The sequence below is a fragment of the Panthera pardus genome, unplaced genomic scaffold (genome assembly GCF_024362965.1).
Source record: "Panthera pardus isolate Hobbes unplaced genomic scaffold, ASM2436296v1 HiC_scaffold_4, whole genome shotgun sequence".
Classification (NCBI taxonomy): Eukaryota; Metazoa; Chordata; class Mammalia; order Carnivora; family Felidae; genus Panthera; species Panthera pardus.
This window is the reverse complement of record NW_026526969.1, coordinates 9,921,264-9,939,182: the sequence shown is the minus strand read 5'-3', so window position 1 is coordinate 9,939,182 and position 17,919 is coordinate 9,921,264. Positions and strand designations below refer to the sequence as shown.

Genomic DNA, 17,919 nt, shown 5'->3' with positions numbered 1-17,919 from the left:
AAAATCGAGAGTTGGACGCTTAACCCACTGAGCCACCCAGGTGCCCCTATGGAACATTGAAAGGTGACAAAGCCAGGCCAGAGAGGGTTGTGACCGCCCACATTGGAACACCGGCAAGCTGGCCAGAGCCCTGGTGGTAACCGCTAAGCACGCCCCCTGCTGGGCTTGGGCCGGGAGTGCAGATGCCTAGTGACCAAGCTCAGGGGCGGGGTCAGGTCACTGAAAGTGACGGGAGGGGACCTTTCCAACTTGTACCTTGTGGGGTTTTGTTGGAGTTTCCAGCTGAACCGATACAAAACCACGTGACTTGGCAGGGGGTGTTCAACAGGTGCTGCCCCCATCGGGGTCCTGGCACGTGGAATGCTAAGCGTGTTCTGGGCCTCTGCGTGGTGGACATCTGTCCTCCTAGGCTGAGAAAGAAGACACAAGGGTTTCTCCGGTTCCTCCTCATGGGGATCGGGTGGCAGTCCTTTGATCTCAGGGACAGAGACCCGTGGTCCCCAATTGGGGGTGGGCACATGCTAAGATTAGGAGCTCAGACTGGGTGCTTCTGGGACAGGTCTTCCTCCCTGGTCTCCCCGCTGCCTGGGCCAGCCCACCACTTCCGGAGTCCAGACGCCTGGAGCTTGGCTGCCCTCTTGTGACCAGGAGGCAGCAAGGAGGTGGAACAGAAAGCCGGAAAGAACCTCGAGGACCTGGGGATGACTGCCTTCCTCCAAGCTGCAGTTCTTGGAAACCTGAGAAAGAGTGCAGCGTCTTCACCCCAGGGTCCCGGGGGACGGGGCACGCAGTTTCCAGCAAGAAACAAGCTCTGTGAGGTGTTCTTAGAACTCCGAGTGAAGCCTTCCGCCCCAGGTCCCCCTCGCTCAGGAGAACCTCACTTAAGGCTTGAACAACTTTGATCCCAGAAGGGAGCGGTTTCACATAACCCCTCCCATGGCTTCCCAGTGTGTGGTGTGGTCGGGTCTTCCCACAGTGGCTGCAGGCCTGTGAGGGGGTTGCAGCACTTATCACGATGTCAGCCTCTTCACAGATGCAGAGACTGAGGCACAGCAAGAAGCAGCATTTACCTGAAACTCCATTTTCTAACGCCACTTGTTGGCGTTAACAACAAGTTAACTTGTTGCAATCATTAACTCCTGCAATTTTGAGACAGCGGGAGGGGCAGAGACGGAGAGAATCCCAAGCAGGCTCCTCACCGTCAGCGCAGAGCCCGAACTCCTGAGCCGTGAGATCACACCCTGAACAAATCCCCGAGCTGGATGTTTAAACGACTGTGCCACCCAGGCGCCCCGGTTTCTGCTCCCACTAAGTGGACAAGCTCAGTTTACACAGGAGGAGAGAGTCCTCAGGTGTTCACATTTGTCAGGATGCTTTCAGCAACCGGTAACAAAGTCTCGATGGAAACCAGCTTAAATAGTAAAATTGATTCCTTGGCTCACCTGTCCGAAACCTCTGGAAGCAGGTTGGGCTCAAGCTGACCAGTCAGAGGCTGACCATCTCTCTGGGATTTTCTCCACCTGAGCTCTACCTGTGTCGTCATCTTCCCTTGCGGCTGCTCCACTTTCAGGTTCAGGCTCACGCGGCTCACCCGGAAGGGCCTTCCTTTCCCTCCTCCATACTCCAAAGCTGCGGGCCTTGCTTTGCCCCCGCCAGTCTTAGGTCATGAGCTCAGGACAGGGGACAGCCGGAGCCCGACCGGGTTAGAGCACTCAGGCGGGTGACGGAGATGGGGGTCAGCCCCACCCGGGGTCGTTCCCTGGGCATCTAGAAGCCAGGGATGGAACAGATGTTGCCTCGGTGCTCTTAAGCTGCTCTTGTCCCCACAAGAAGGGGGTGCCGCTACAGACCATCTGAAACTTTTTATCTGTGCAGACCGAAGCCATCTCTGGGATTGGCCACAGCCAGACGGGAGGGCTGGTAACAGCCCCTCAGTGTCTCCTCGGAGCCGGGGGCTGCGGGTCCTACAAACCTCTGGAGTTTGCTGAGCTCCACGCGCTCACGGCAGGAAGTGCTCCGTGTTTGGATCCATGGAGTCCTCCCAACGGCCCGGCAGAGGGCAGAGTTGGGTGTACAGGAGCTGGGAGTCCAGTGGAGAGCGGACACCCCTGATGGGGAGCGGGCTGTGGACACAGTGGCCTAAGAGACACGTCCTGCAGGACAAACCGGAGTTGGCCAGGGGGGGACAGGGCGGGAAAAACGTTCTAGGCGGAAAGAACGGCATGCGTTAAAGCCCCCAGACCTCCGGGGACCCGGAAGACCCCGCACCCCATCTGCCGCCCGCCGCCTGCCTGGCACTGGGAGAGAGGGCCCCGAGGGAGGGGCCTGACCGACTGCGAGGGCGCAACAAGGTTTTCACCGGGGTCTCCCGCATCTGCGCAGCCACCGGGCCACATCTGCACCGATGAGGCAGAGGCTAGGGATGGAAAAACCCCTGGGGACCCCTTGGCCCCAAACCCAAATTCAGGTGGCTGCGAGGCCACCAGGTAACTTAGGGGCGAGAGGAGGGCTGCAGCGGACTCCAAGGGCAAGAACTCCGCTGAGGGACCCAGCTGGGCCAGCCACGGTCTCTGCGAGAGGCCGACCCGCACCCCCGCCCGGGGGCGCATTTTGCCGAGAGCGCGGGGAGGGCCTCGCTTCCGACTACACCCGCTTCCGGGCTTGCACTTTTTGCGCCCTGTGGGCATCGGCTCACAGAGGAAGGATGGAGAGGACGCTCTCGCGGCGGTGGGGACGTGCGCTCCCCGCCCAGCTCCCGGCTTCCCGCCCAGCTGCTGCTCGGGCTGTGCGCCTCTCTCCGAGCCTCAGTTTCCCCACGCATAAAGTAGTGAGGGGCGGTCGCGGACGATTTCAGGGCGCCCCGGCTCGGTGCGGCCCCCACCCCGGATGGGTGGGCGGGGCCTGGGATCTCTCGGCCGCCACCCTGGTCGCCGCCCCCGTCCCCGCGGGGCCGAGGCCGGGAGGCCCCGCCCCCCGCCCACGAGGAAGTGGCTGCGGCGCGGCGCGGGGCCCAGAGCCGGTTCGGCGCGTCGACTGCCCAGAGTCCGCGGCCGGGGCGCCCCGAGGTGAGCGGGCTGGGGGCCGTCGGGAGGGGAGAGGGCGCTCGGAGGAGAGGGGACGGGGAGTTGCACGCGGGTGGGGAGGGTTACGGGGCGACCGCAGGTGTGGGGGCGCGGGGAGGGGGCCTCTCCAGGTGTGTGGGGTCGCCTGGAGGTGAGGGGACCAGCGGATGGTGTTCTCCTCCGGGTGAGGGAAATGCAGGGCTCCCTGCCCCAGGCGCCCTCGGGGCGGCCCCGGCCCCCCGTTCCTCCTGCCCCCCGTCCCCCCTGCCCCGGCCGCCCCTCCCTGACTCTGCCCCGAGGTCGGTGTCCCCCGTTATTTCGGGCCGCGAGGGCCCCACGCCCAGTCACTTCCCCTCCATCCTCCAGCCTTCCGGGTTGCTCCGGCCGGGAAATGAGCTGGCGCCCCCGCCCACCTTGTCCCTCCCTCCCTCCCCGCCCTCCCCCCCCCCCGGGCCACCTCCCCGGCCCCCAGCCCGCCCCCGGCCCCTGGGGCCGGGTCCGCGATCCGTACGGGGAGGGGGTCCCGAATGCGGGACCGAGCGGCCCCTCCTTCGCCGGCGGCGGGGAGGGCAGACAGGCCGTCCAGGGCGGTGACTGTAACACTGTGAAGACTGGCAGGAAGCCCCGGAGCCCGCCGAGCACGGGGACGGAGCCGGAGGCGCTCCCCGGGGTTCTTCCAGGCTGGCCCCAGACTCCCCGCGCGGGGCTGGCAATGCCGCCCAGTGGTTAAGCGCGCGCATTCCCCGTGAGGCCTCAGGGACCCGGGTGAGGGTGCCAGATTCCTTCCCTGCCCCATGATCTCAGCAAGCCGCCTAACTTCTCTGGGCCGCAACCTTCCCCATCTGTAAAATGGGGGCCTTTCAAGTTGTGAGGCTTACATGGGATAACGTGTAGAAGGCACTTGGCAACGTGCCAGGCACACACAGGGTGAGGATTCTCTTATTTATTGTTGCCACTGCCAGGATAAGGCCTGCCCACACTTATCAGTGTCCAGATGATGCCAACCTCCGAGATTTGGGGTCAGAATCCCAAACTGACGTTGAGGAGCTGCGTGGCTTCGAGCAGATCGTGGCTTTTGTCTGAGTCTGTTTCCTCCTGTACAAAATGAAGGTTTAGAAAAACAAACCTCAAAAGAACTTCTCAGGCTTGTTTTAGGAAGTAAAAGAGAATGTACGTCAAAGTCTTGGGTAAATACTGGGCACTTAAAGATGCCAGGAAAGTTAGTTTACGTGTGTCTTTGTGCGTAATCCACATAGGTCTTTTCAAATAGTTAAATGGTATCCTAACATGTTAGTGTCACAAGTCGTTCCATATTTGTAGTCTTTGGGTTTTTCCACCCCTTCTACCATTCTAAAGGGGGTTATTATGGACATGTTTGCTTTAAAAAAAAAAAAAAAAGCCAGTGGCTATTTGCTTAGCACCAAAATGAATTTATGCCAGCGAAGTGTTATTTTTCAGTTCCTGTTCCTGTTCTTTGTTCCTACAGTTGCTGCCCCTCAGAAAGGTTGAACAATTTAGCAACAAATGAGCATTTCTCCACAACCCTGCCCACATTGAGTTTTATGTGTTTTTGGATTTTGTTTCTGTTTGGGTTGTTTCATCAAGATTTATGGTGCCTTTCTATGATTGTTTTCATTTATGCTTCTTGATTTTTGCCTGGTTTGTAAGACTTCAGGAGCAGAGTTGGGGAGGAGAGACCGGCTGGTCTGTTTGGGGTGGCAAGGGCTGTTCCATACACAACAGGAAGCTGAGTAACTGCTTAGCACGTGTGCAAAATGGCTTGCTCGCGGCTCCCTGGAGCGTCTGAGCTGGGTGGGGACTTCCCTGAGTGCCTGTAGGGCCAAGATCCTGCTCCAGACAGCTCCTGCCTGGTTTAGCCTCGAATGTGGCTGAACCATCAGAGAAGCTGAAGCAGTAAGAAACCTACTGCCAACGCCTTGTTCAGCCCCAGGCTTTTCTGATACAGAGGTGAAGGAAGTATAAACTGAGAGTATCCATGGAGAGAGTCAGAATTTGACCCCGGCACTGTAGTAAGGAAGGCAGCCTGGCCCAAGGCTTTACCTGCCTTGTTTTGCTTTGGAGAGGAGCTGAGTTCTTCCCACATCCTCAGAGAGGACCTTCTTGATTTCAGGTTTCCAAGCTTTCTTGATTGTTGGCCCTAATCAGGAAAAAAAACCTGAGCACGTTACTCCCCGGTAAATACTTATAAATTGCATACATATGTCACTGAAATAATGAAGCATATTCATTGCTTATAACCTATCTCCTGAAGAAAAGGATGGGATTCATTCAGTCACATTCAAGAGATATTTACTGAGCACCTACTATGTGCCAGGTACTCTAACTGATGCTGGATACATCGGTGAACAAACACATACCCCGCCCCTATGGAGCTTACGTCCCTACCCCAGTGCGTCTCTGGAACCCCGTGCAGGGAGACCCACACCCTACTTTGGAGACCCAACTCCCCGCTCCCAGTCCTCACCCCTCTTCCCTGTGCTCTCCCACCCCTAGCCCTGGGGGATCTCCAGTCCATTCATACTGCGCATTCACGGTGTGCTGGAAGGACGCAGGGGAAGTGCTTTTGGGAACACGGAGATCCTGGTTTCAGGCTGGCGGAGGGGAGCCAGTCGGGGGAGACTCAGGGTCTGGCCCACACTCCCCCAGCCTCTGTTTCTGGGTTAATCAGAGCCAGAGTCCTGCACACGGACCTCTGGGCTCCTTCCTCTCTCTGTCCCCAACAGTTAAATGGGCCCATGGTGCTGCCTCACAGGGCTGCAGTGACAAGTGGGTGGGTGTTCCGGAGACCATGGCCCCAGCCTGCCTTGGTCTCTACCAGGAGCCACTGCTGAAGCACCACCTTGTCCACCCACTTGGGCCAAGTAGCCCTAGTTGCATTTTCCTCAGGGTGGCTGGCTGGGAGTGGGTGCCCCCCTCCCCCAACCCCTGTGGAGGTTTTCCTGGGAGTAATGCAGCCCAAGCTCCCCGCGGCAGGGTGGCCTGGTGTGAAGGCTGCTTCACTGCTTCTGACCACAGGGAACAATCCAGTGATTCTCCTCTAGGAGGATACAGCCCCCAAGGCCACAGTGGCCAGATACCTACTCCCCCCTCTGGATGGCCACTTCCTCATTTGAAACGTGGGGGTTGGGAGTCATTGCTGAGGCCCTGCTGGCTTTAGTTGCTTTGCAGAAGTTACAAAAAAGTGATGAAAAGGAGAAAATGCACCTTCTCTCCCATCCCCTTCCCTACCCTCTACCCCCTTTAAGGTGTTGATTCAGTGTACTACGAGTATTTCTGAATGAATTCATGCTAAAGTGTGATTGGCTGATAGATGTGGTCTGAACCTCCCGCCCCTGCCTGTCCCACTGTGCCTGTAGCCATCTTTATCAGCCCCTTCCTCTCCCACTTGAGAACCTTTGGGTCTCAGGAAACAACGGTCAGGGCTCCCCAGGTCCTCTTGGCTGCGTTATTCACTAGTTATGGAAGCTGCTGTCTCAGCAGACCCAGCCTCTCCATCTTCACAGCCTGGGACTCTGGAGCACCTCGCTAGATGGGCTTTCTACAGCCTGGCCCATGTGTCTAGCCACTCTTAGCAAGACCCTGCAAGGAGCGGAGACCCCCGGCCACACAGTCTGGGACAGCTGGAGCTGGGAAGTTGTGTTGTGCTAATGAGGTGCAGGCTCAAGTCTAGGACCCAGAGACCACCCCCACCCCCCCAGGGCTGTAGCCACAGGGCTTCCTCCTGGGCCACCGGGGGGCTGAAGGGGTAGGGGGTGGTTGGCCTCAGCTGGAGTTCCAAGGCCACGAGAGCCCAGCTGGGGTGTGGAGGTGGGCCTCTGCCTGATCTCGGCCCCACTGGTGACCGTGGGAAATGGGGGTGGGCAGATGAGCACAGTATAGTGTTCCGGTAGGCCTGGAGCTCCCACTTCTTAGTCTTGTCATCTGTGGTGTGGACAGCGATGAAGTGCCCCAGCCAAGCTGGATGCCAGAGCTGACCCAGCCCCGAGGCTCCGGAAGTGCCAGGGGAAATCCCCATCAGGCCTGCTGACCCGAGCTGGGGGCCCCCCCAAAGAGCCACTTCCGGGGCCTTTGCCTTCCACAAAGAGGCTTTATAAGGAGAGGCTGGGGAAGTAGCCATGGTGGGAGCAGTGTGCTTGTGTGTGTGTGTGTGTGTGTGTGTGTGTGTGTGTGTGTGTGTGTGTCTGGACACGCATGAGCACATGGATGCAGTGTGCGTGTGTGTGTGTGTGTGTGTGTGTGTGTGCAGGGCTGAGCACGCATGAGCGTGTGTGGCTGGAGCGGCTGCAGGTGTGTCCACTCTCTCCGCAGTGCTGACTGGGGACCCGCCTGGTGCCCCCCTCCAGGCATGTCCCTACCCTGTACATGCCTGTGTGTCTGTGTGATCTGGGCTGCCCCAGAACCTTCCAGAGCTTCCTGCAATAAATGAAAACAGGTGTTGCATCTGGGCTGGGCAAGAGTCGCTGGGGGGGGTCAGGAAGCCGGGCCCGGCAGGATGCGTGGTGCCACCTCGGGCCAGCTGGTCACTGAGCCCCGGATTTCTCAGCTGGACGGTGGGCTACATGCAGCTCGTCCTTCTCCTGTGCCTGAGCCCGAGCTCAGTGCTGTGCCTTCCAGCAGGGCCTCCTGGCCTGCCACCTGGGTAAGCTCCGCCCGAACAGGTGGCCCATCTTGTGAGGGGCCGGCTAGGTGCCCGCTAGGTTCCTGGGTTTTCAGGGCTCAGGCCCAGAGCTGGGGAGAAGCCTTTCTTCAGCCCAGTCCCTGGGACACAAGAGCTGCCGGTCTGGTGGGGGAGGCAGCCAAGTTCCTGGTGACACCAGACACCTGTGTGACTGGGCAGGTAGCTTCCGCTTGTTGCACCTCGGCCTCTACATCTGTCATCTGGGGCTGTGGCATCTGAGCACAAAAGTCGAGAGTGCCTGGGGTCCGGGAGGGATATGAAGTAGGTGAAGGGGACCAACCGTAAAACTCACCTTGCTGAGTGCCGAGTGATTCACAGAATGGTTGAGTCACTATATTTTACACCTGAAACTAACATTGTGTGTTAATTATACTGGTATTAAAAAAAAAAAAATACCTGGATTGTTTAGAGCTGGCAAGTAAGGAGCATTCAGGAAATGTTGGGTGGTAGTGTTTAAAAAAAATTTTTTTTTACTGTTTATTTATTTTGAGAGAGAGCGCATGCAAGCAGGGGAGGGGCAGAGAGAGAATCCCAAGCAGGCTCCATGCTGTCAGTGCAGAGCCTGATGTGGGGCTTGAACCCACGAGCCATGAGATCATGACCTGAGCTGAGATCCAAGAGCTGGACGCTTAATCAATTGAGCCGGCCAGGCACCCATTTTTTAATTAAAAAAATTGTTGTAATGTTTATTTATTTTTGAGAGACAGACTGAGAGCGCGAGTAGGTGAGGGGCAGAGAGAGAGGGAGACACAGAATCTGAAGCAGGCTCCAGGCTCCAAACTGCCAGCACAGAGCCCAACACAGGGCTCGAACTCATGGTTGTGAGATCATGACCTGAGCCGAAGTCAGATGCTTAACTGACTGAGGCATCCAGGTGCCCCGTTTTAATTTTTTAAATAAAGAACTTACTCTTCTGGACACGAGTGAGAGTAAACAATCGTGTTCCTCACATACTTACCGAGCACCTATTACGTGCCAAGCAAAACAGGGAAAGAATTGTGAACAAGACAAGTGGAAAATGTCTGTCCCCATCAAGCTCGTTCCGTCCCAGCTGGGACAGAGAACGGGTGAAGGGAGTGAGTCCAGTGTAACGAATGTTCCACGAGGATTCTTTGTGGAGAAAGTTCAGTCTGGAAGAGGGAGTGCTGAGGTAGGGGAAGGTGGTCGCGGTTTCAAATCAGCAGTCAGAGAGGGCCTCGCCAGAAGGTGGTGTTGGGGTGCAGACTTAAACAGGGCAGCGATGAGGGCTCCCCACGCAGGCCCCCAGGGATGGAGCTTAGGAGGTGGAGGGAACCGCCAGTGCAAAGGCCTGAGGCCCCGTGTGCCCCAGGATCAGCCGCGGGTCCAGCAGGGGAGACAGACCCCTAGTGGGTGGACCATGGCTGGGTGTTACCACGCGGGAGCTGCCATTTCATGAACACCTGCTATGGCATATCATCTTATTTTACCCTCTTAACACCTCCGGGGGCAGGATTCCTGTTCCCATTTTGCAGATGTGGACATTGAGGTTCAGAGAGGGTAAGCAGGGCTTTGCCAAATGGAACAGGGGTGGGCAGGGCTGTGCGGGAAGGGGTGGGGGCGAAAGGACTGCCTGTGTGTACCCCACCCGGCCGCAGGCTCAGCGGGCTCCTCTGAAGCTCAGCGGCAGGGCCTGAGCGGGGTGGGGGAAGGCCCTATCAAGGTGGGAGGTGCCATCAGTGCTGGGCCCAGTTCTGGGGGTGTACCCAGCTGCCCTCTGTACCTGCCTTCATCCCCACAGCCCAGCCACCCACTCTGGGCCGTCCCGCCCCACCCCTCCTCCCCTTGAAAGGATTTCTGGGTGAGAAAGGGCAGACCTGCCTCCACCTCCCCCCCCCCCCCCCATCTCCTGAAAGCCAAGCTCTGGGTGTGGAAGGCCTGCTGCGTGCTGGGCACCACCTGCCTTGCGTCCCCACCCCATCCTTCCGGGGGGGGGGGGGGGGCACTCTACCTGTGAGGAAACCCAGGTGCAGGTGGTGAGCACCGACAAGGCACAGGTCAACACACCATACCCACGGGAAGGAAGTGGCATTGGAAGGCCAGCCCCTGCTGCCTGCCCACGGGGTCGGCTGGGAGCCCGGTCTGGGATCAGACACAGGGCTGACTTGGGGTCCCTTCCTCTCGGGCACAGGAGCTGAGCGGTCATGGCTTACCACAGCTTCCTCGTGGAGCCCATCAGCTGTCACGCCTGGAACAAGGACCGCACCCGTGAGTACCCGCTGCCTGTGGGCTGGCAGAGGAGGGGCGGGAGCCCCCTAGCCTGTGGGCTCTGGGGGCCGGCTGTTCCCCTCCTCATCTCTGGTCCTGAGTGTGTAAGAGGGGATGAATGAGCTTGGGGCGGGGGGGCAGCAGGCAAGTGGGCACCGCGGGGTGGTGACAGCACAGCCCCGCACCTGCTGCAGGTGCTGCTCGGGCTCCCAGGCTGGGGGTGAGAGGTGAAGACAGCCCGCAGTGGCAGGTAGTGACATGAACAGTGAAGAAAAACATGCAGGAGGGGAAAGCATGGGAGGCAGAGGCGCTGGTTTAGAAAAGGTGGCCAGGAGGAAGGGACATGTGCACAGAGACACAGAGACGGCGAAGGAGCCAGCCATGCCAAGGCCCTGAGGCAGGAGAGCCTGGCATTGTCAGGAGCAGCAAGGAGCCCAGGGCTGGAGCTGGGGAGCAGAGGGCAGTAGCAGGGGGAAGGGAGAATTCCCAGAGGTCATGAGACTGCTGTGGGGGTGCCTGGGGGTAGCGGGTACAGGTCAAAGGTGGCTAGTCCCCAGGGAGGGGTCACAAGGTGTTTCAGGGAACCCCCTGCCAAGGCAGTGAAGAGCGAGGTATTGCCCAGATGGCCTGCGAAGGGTGTTCCTGGTAGAAGGGAGTCATGAGGGAATGGGTGGGGGGGAACTTGGGCACGCATGCCTCCTCACTCCCCTCCCCTCCCCTCCCCTCCCGCAGAGATTGCCATCTGCCCCAACAACCACGAGGTACACATCTATGAGAAGAGCGGGGCCAAGTGGGTCAAGGTGCACGAGCTCAAGGAGCACAATGGACAGGTGACAGGTGCGTCAGACCGACTGGGATCACTCTCCTGGAAGGAAGCAGGGGGATGGGGCAGGGCCAGCCAGGGCCATCCTCCCAATCAGTGTGTTAGGTAGGCTAGTTTGGGTTGCAAGCAACACAACTCTGATTCAAACTGGCTTAAGTTAAAAGGGATCATGTTGCCCCTTATTACTGAAAAACTCAGAGAGGTTTCTGGGCTTCAGGAAAGGTTTGATCCAGCAGCTCAGCTCAGAGTCACCAAGGACCCGTTTCTCTTCTGTCTCTTGGCTTTCCGGCATGTTTGGAGATATTTTGGAGAGCTGTAACACTCTCAGGAAGTTCTGGTAGTATCCCTTGGAGCAGCTTTCCTCCAGATTGTGTCCCTTAATCCCCTCCTCCACCAGCGCTGTAGAGCCACCTCTGCTGGAGGACTTCAGCCGCGTTTCCTCCCTGCCCCACAGGCATCGACTGGGCCCCCGAGAGTAACCGGATTGTGACCTGCGGCACAGACCGCAACGCCTACGTGTGGACGCTGAAGGGCCGCACGTGGAAGCCCACGCTGGTCATCCTGCGGATCAACCGGGCTGCTCGCTGTGTGCGCTGGGCCCCCAACGAGAACAAGTTCGCTGTGGGGAGTGGTTCCCGTGTCATCTCCATCTGCTATTTTGAGCAGGAAAATGACTGGTGGGTGCCTGGGAGGGTTGGGAGTGGGTTGGGAGGAACCCTGGGGGCTGCAGACTAAAAGGCGGTGGGGCTGGTGTCCCAGGAAGCACTGGGTGGCATGCCAGGTCACTGTTCATGTGACCCTGGCAGAGCAGAGCCTCGTAGGCGAGGGGCACTTCCACAGCCGTCCCGTTGATGAGGGCACAGACCACACCACGACTGCTCGGAGGGCCTTGCGGAAAGCCCTGCATGCATGCTGGCATGGACTCCCCGACAGCCCCCTGGACTGGACATCTGTTGTCCCCACTTTACAGATGAGCAAAGGAAGGCCCTGAGGTGGTCACTCGCCCAGGATGTCCAGCCTGTCATGTTCCAGGGCCGCGTTGTAGTATCTTCCCCTAGGTCCCTGAGGGCAGAGGAGAAGCTGGAGTCTGGGACACCTGAGATCACATTGCACCCTGGCCAGCTGGCTGCTGTGACTCCTCACTGAGCCTGCCCCCCGGGTTGTCATGCAGTTTATTATTATTTTTAACGTTTATTTTTGAGAGAGGGACACAGCACAAGTCGGGGAGGGGCAGAGAGAGGGAGGCACAGAATCCGAAGTGGGCTCCAGGCTCTGAGCTGTCAGCATGCAGCCCGTTGTAGGGCTCGAACCCATGGGCCTCGAGATCGTGACCTGAGCTGAAGTTGGACGCTTAAGCGACTGAGCCACGCAGGTCCCCTGGGTTGTCATGGGGTTTAAAGGAAACCCGGGATAGAGGGCCCACCCTGGAGGCCACTTGGCACATCACTGGCCTGATCTGGGCCCTGGCAGGCTGGTGGGCTGGCAGCACCCAGGCCCCTCCCTCCTGGGACCTTGTCAGGGGGGTTGGGGGTAGAGGGTCTGTGGAGCCCCATGGGAACGTGGAGTCCCTGGGGCACAGAGGCCATGCGTGCTGAGCTCGCCCGTCCCGACCCCCTTCGATCCATCTGTCCAGGTGGGTGTGCAAGCACATCAAGAAGCCCATCCGCTCCACGGTCCTCAGCCTGGACTGGCACCCCAACAACGTGCTCCTGGCCGCAGGCTCCTGTGACTTCAAGTGCCGGTGAGCGGGCGGGGTCTGGATGTCAGCACAGGAACTAGGAGTGGAGGGTGGAGGGTGGAGGGAGCCCTGCACCCCGTGACCCAGACCAGCTCTGCTGGCAGGCAGGCTCACCCGAGGCCTCAGCCCGGCATCTGAGAGGTTTTGCTTTTCGAGAAGGGTCGTCGCTGGGCCCCGTCTCCAGCCCTTGTAGAGTCTTGGCAGGATGCATCCCTTGCTGCCTCTCCGTGTCAGCAAGGAGTCTTTCCTGGGCCCTCCTCTTCGGCTTCGTTAGAGTCCCCCTCCCTCGGTTTCCTTGTCTTCCATCTGGAGGACAACGAGCAGCTTAGACAAACCCATGCCCCGTTATCTCGGGCCTGGAATGGAGCCTCTGGTTGCTCCTGGCGGTTTTTCACTTCTGGGCCCAGCGCCCCCGAGTCTCCCGAGGCCTCTGGCTCCCAGCTCCAGGCAGATGGCCTGGGCGCCTGGGAAACAAGGCTGCAGCAGGCACCGGAGGCCCCTTTGGAGGCCCCCGACACGCACAGAACGTCCTGATGAGGCTCCGTTGGTGGGTGGGGAGCTGGTTTGCTGGCACCTTGACCTGTCAGGCGGACCCCTGTGTTGGCCCTGGGAAAGCAGGGCAGGGAGGAGGGGCATCCACGGGGCTGGCTGTGAAGTGTAGGGGCCAGCGTGATGGGGACCAGGACACCCCCTGGGGACCGTGTCAGCCGTGCGTGGTCAGTCCTCAGATGAGGGCCCAAGGGCCCTGGGAGTTACAGGACGCAAAGCCGGGACTCACTCCCTTGCACAGGAGGGCACTGAGACCAGACTCGTCCAAGCGTGAAGATGTGGGGCGTGAAAAGCTGGCTGTGGTATCCACCAGCCTCTAGCTGGGCACTGACCTCAGCAGGCCACTTTGGGACAGGGAGTCCCTGGTCAGTCCCTCCCGGACCCCCGGTCTCCTGAGTTTTTTTTCTTTTGGTCTCTCCTGGCAGGATCTTCTCAGCCTACATCAAGGAGGTAGAGGAGCGTCCAGCACCCACCCCGTGGGGCTCCAAGATGCCATTTGGGGAGCTCATGTTTGAGTCCAGCAGTAGCTGTGGCTGGGTGCATGGCGTCTGCTTTTCAGCCAGTGGCAGCCGCGTGGCCTGGGTCAGCCACGACAGCACTGTGTGCCTGGCCGATGCCGACAAGAAAATGGCGTGAGTACAGGCCAGGGGAGTGGGGGGCAATGGAGGCACAGAGCAGGTGGGGACGGAGTGGCTGACCTCTCTCTCTCTCTCTCTCTCTCTCTCTCTCAGCGTGGCAACTCTGGCCTCTGAAACGCTGCCGCTGCTGGCCCTCACCTTCATCACTGAGAACAGTCTGGTGGCAGCGGTGAGGCAGGGAGGGGAGCGGTGCTAGTTAGAAAAGGTCTCCCAGAGATGGCCAGGCAGCCCTCCACTGCCCACCCCCCACCCCCCACCCCCAACCTTCTTTCCCTCCTTCCTTACTCCCACCCAGCTCCAGCCAGCCGTCAATCTGTGGTCAGAATGGGTCGGTTACACCGCAGTAACAGCACCCCAGTTGCTATGACGTAACACAGTGTGGGCGTTGTGAGGGGCCCTGCTCTGTGCAGGTGGACGCTTTGTCTCCAAAACACTCACCCCCCCCCCCCCCCCCACCTTGGAGGAAGAATAAGGAAGTGGAGAATCACGCCCTGGACCCTGAGGTTTCTGCTTACATCTCATGGGCCAGTGGAAATTACAGGGTCACACCTAACTCAGTGGCGGCCACATGGTCCAGCCACACATCCAGAAGCGCACTGCCCTCCCTCCTTCCTTCTGTCCACCTGTCAAGTCCCCTTTCAGCCCTCAGCAAATATACTTGGTCCCGGGGCGGGGGCGGGGGATTGGGCCTGCTTTGCCTAACAGAAGCGCCCAGCTGTGGGGTGTCTCCCAAAGTGGGTGTGACCGCTTGGGCAGAAAGTCCCTAGGTTTCCAGGGGTGTCCCAGACAAGCTTTCTCAACTGTCCACTGGCCTTGTTGGGGGAGGGGCCACCCCTAGATGCTAGCCCCCACCATCCGTCCCTGTTCTATACCTGGGGTCCGTCCAGCCGGCTGTGTGTCTGAGCTGGCACTGGCTTCCCGCTGGCTCCACCAGAGGCCCCCGCCGCCCAGCCCCTATAGGTGTCATGTCTTGCCTCCAGCCTTGGATCCCCGTGCTTAGATTGGGGGCACCGTGCCAGCCCTCAGCCAGCGCTCCAATGGCACCCTCACGACTGTTGCAGGGCCACGACTGTTTCCCGGTGCTGTTTACCTACGACAGTGCCACGGGGACGCTAAGCTTCGGTGGGCGGCTGGATGTGCCCAAGCAAAGCTCGCAGCGTGGCTTGACGGCCCGCGAGCGCTTCCAGAACCTGGACAAGAAGGCGAGCTCAGAGGGCGGTGCGGCCGCAGGCTCGGGCCTGGACTCGCTGCACAAGAACAGTGTGAGGTGAGGGTGGGGCCGACCCGGACTCTCCTCCCAGCAGGGTCAAGGTGAGGGCCCTGATTTAGGGAGCAGGGCGACCTGTCGGTTGCACAAAACTAGCATCAGGTGGGGACACAGCAGTCAGCGTGCCCCTCGCTTTTGGAACGTGGCTGTGTGGGGACCGTTGTAGAAGCTCTGGGATGGCCAGAGTGTGACCAGCCCCGAGGCTGTGCCTCCTTGAGGAATGAGGGGAGCGAGAGCCAGTCCACAGCTCCCAAATCCTGCCAGCCACAGGTGTCCACTCCACAGCAAACCAGAGAGAAGTGTGGCCGCTTAAACCCTCCAGTAGCCACCAGGTCCGGTGTCCTTTTCAGACTAAACTCATGTCCCCTTTCAGGGCTTGTCAGAACTAGCCCTGCATATCTTCCCAGCCCTGCGTTTTGGTTTTTCCCCGTCCAGTTACAGTCCTGCCACGCTGCACACTCCCCACACACGTGTGACGCAGGCCCTGCCCAGGCCTTTGCACATCCCGTTCCACTCGCCTAGGCTTCCCTCGGCTCTATGAACACGCCTGCTCCTCCTCAAAGCAGACTCATGAACCCCGTTCTCTGTGACCCCTCACAGCCCACCCCCGGGGCTCTCTGCAAGCCGCTGCCCCAGAAGGGTGGGAGCTCCTGGAGGGCAGGCAGGCTGGAGTCCAGTGTGGCCACAGGCTGGGACCCATCAAGCCCTCGTCTTCTTTGCAGCCAGATCTCGGTGCTCACCGGAGGAAAGGCCAAGTGCTCCCAGTTCTGCACCACGGGCATGGATGGCGGCATGAGCATCTGGGACGTGAAGGTGAGGCCTGTCCCACCGTGCCCCTTCCTCCCCCTCCCCACTGGAGAGCCCCCTTCATTCTTACAGAAGGGCACTCCTTTGGGACGAAGGGTGATGAGGGACACCCTCTCCAGCACCTCCCTTTAGGGCTGGGACAGGGGAGGGTAAGGTCCCTGCGGGTGGGGTGTGGCAGGACCACTGAGAACTAGCCTGTCCTGCTTGTCTCCTTCCAGAGCTTGGAATCAGCCTTGAAGGACCTCAAGATCAAATGACCTGTGAGAAATATGTTGCCCTCATCTCAACTGCTGGGGGGAGGGGGTCAGGGAGGCTAAGGGTTGCTTTGCTGAACGTTTCTAGGGTACCAGTTTGGGTCCCCATGGGGACTGCTCCATCCAGAGGGGAGGGACGGGGTGGGAAGCTTTTCTTACCTATTGAAGGAACACGTGCCTTTTTCTTAAAGAAATGCTTTCATTTAGTGTGAAAAACAAATGTTCCCAAAGCACGGTGCTGGTCATGAACTGCTTCAAAAACATGGAGGGAATAAAAAAGCAATCACAGACCTGGTCTCTGTGTCTGGGAGGAGTTCATTTTCACAAGGGCTCAGGTAGCTTATTTTTCCTTGTCAGCAAAATTGATCTTTAAACCCAAGGGCCTTCCCCTAAATGGTTCCTTTCCCTGCGGTCCAGCCAGGGGGCTGCCAGAAGCAGGTGTCCGTCCCATCATTCAGTAGCCTGATTCCCAGACCAGCGGTTGCACATTTTAGCTGGTTCTGGGCTTTAATGGGAAAGTATTTCTCTACTCGATGCTGGCAGTTGATTTTTGATACATGCACATGATTTCCTGAGACAGTTTTTCCCCCATTCCTGTTTCACTCAGAGCGCCTATTTAACGTGTGCTTCTTAGTGTCCTATTCACGGTTTTTTCTTAGTCTAGTTGGGTAACATGATTTACATCAACAGATCAGAACTGTGAACTCCCCCTTACATTTGCATAAAAATGGTACCTCAAGATGCCTTCTCTCAAACTGTTCTAGGCCCGTCCCTCAAGAGAGCCGCCTCAGTCGCAAGAGGCCCACAGATCCTTCTTTAAATCACAATGAGACGGGCCACACAACTCCTCTTATTGTCTATGAAATGCAGTGCCAAGGTCCACCCAGCCAGTACCAGCCCTCTGCAAAGTGAGCTTCTGGTCCTGACTCAACTGTTGTCAGGCACCGGAAGGCTAGGGAGATATTCGCATACGTTTCTCTACAGCTCAGCTCGGGGCTGGAAACATGGCCCCAGGGTATCAGTGTTGTTCCGAGACCCCGAGGAACAGGCCCCCCCCTTACTCTTAGAGAAAGATGAACGGCAAACAGGCTCTTGTTCGGCCACCGAGGCCTCAAGCAGAGGCTTCACAGTGTCAACCGTCTGCCCTCATTACAGACAAGTCTTGGCTTAAAGCTGACAGGCTTGGGGTGCCTGGGTGGCTCAGTTAAGCGTCAGACTCTTCATTTCTGACAGCGTAGAGCGTGCTAGCGATTCTTTCTCTTCCTCTCTCTCTCTCTGCCCCACCCCTGCTCAAGTGCTCTTTCTCACAAAACAAACACTAAAAAAAAACCCTGATAAGCTCAGTCATTTGCTTCTACCAAGAAGGAAAAGGCATTATGACACTGTAGGGTAGGACTGGCTCCTCAAAGGGTGGTCAAGGCTCCTGTGGCAGGTGGGAAGTCCCATCAGGGAAGGAGGGGATCTGGACCCTGTTCTGTGATGTGCACATCACCAGTGGACACCAGGACCACTGGCCGGGCTTGCTGGGCCTTCTTCTGTGCTCTGTGCCATGTCTTACTGGATGCTGAGGACAGTGGAGGAGACAAGAAGCTCATAGTCTGGTGGGGGAGGTAGATGATGACAACCCAGTGTTTTTTGTAGGGGGAGAAGGTGGCAGAGAAAGAAAAGGAAGGGTTGGGGCTGAGGGAAGTTTCCAGGCAAGTAATAACATGCAAGGGCTGGGGGCAAGGGTTTGACCCTTCTAGGAGTCAGAGGACTGATAGGGCGCAGGACAGGGATGAGATGGGTGGGTAAGGCTGGGAAGGTCCCCAGAGACCAGCTGCTGGAGGCCCCTCACATCCTGGGGAATCAGGCCA

The 17,919-nt window shown here is 58.7% G+C and overlaps 1 protein-coding gene across 1 annotated transcript; it reads left to right on the top strand.

Moving 5' to 3' along the window:
• The first annotated feature begins 2,934 nt into the window (after window positions 1-2,934).
• ARPC1B (actin related protein 2/3 complex subunit 1B) lies at window positions 2,935-16,358 on the top strand. The gene is made up of 10 exons (XM_019422632.2): window positions 2,935-3,065; window positions 9,911-9,987; window positions 10,720-10,824; window positions 11,265-11,487; window positions 12,444-12,551; window positions 13,523-13,729; window positions 13,829-13,904; window positions 14,797-15,002; window positions 15,725-15,815; window positions 16,028-16,358. The coding sequence occupies exons 2-10, from the start codon at window positions 9,924-9,926 to the stop codon at window positions 16,064-16,066; spliced, it is 1,119 nt and encodes a 372-aa protein (XP_019278177.1). The 5' UTR covers window positions 2,935-3,065; window positions 9,911-9,923; the 3' UTR covers window positions 16,067-16,358.
• The last annotated feature ends 1,561 nt before the right edge of the window (window positions 16,359-17,919 follow it).

What these genes read in the sequence shown, in the direction of transcription:
- ARPC1B (XM_019422632.2), top strand. Translation starts at nt 9,924, where the DNA reads ATGGCTTACCACAGCTTCCTCGTGGAGCCCATCAGCTGTCACGCCTGG. An exon ending in TTTGAGCAGGAAAATGACTG is followed by an intron (nt 11,488 to 12,443) that starts GTGGGTGCCTGG and finishes CCATCTGTCCAG; the next exon opens with GTGGGTGTGCAAGCACATCA. An exon ending in TGAGCATCTGGGACGTGAAG is followed by an intron (nt 15,816 to 16,027) that starts GTGAGGCCTGTC and finishes GTCTCCTTCCAG; the next exon opens with AGCTTGGAATCAGCCTTGAA.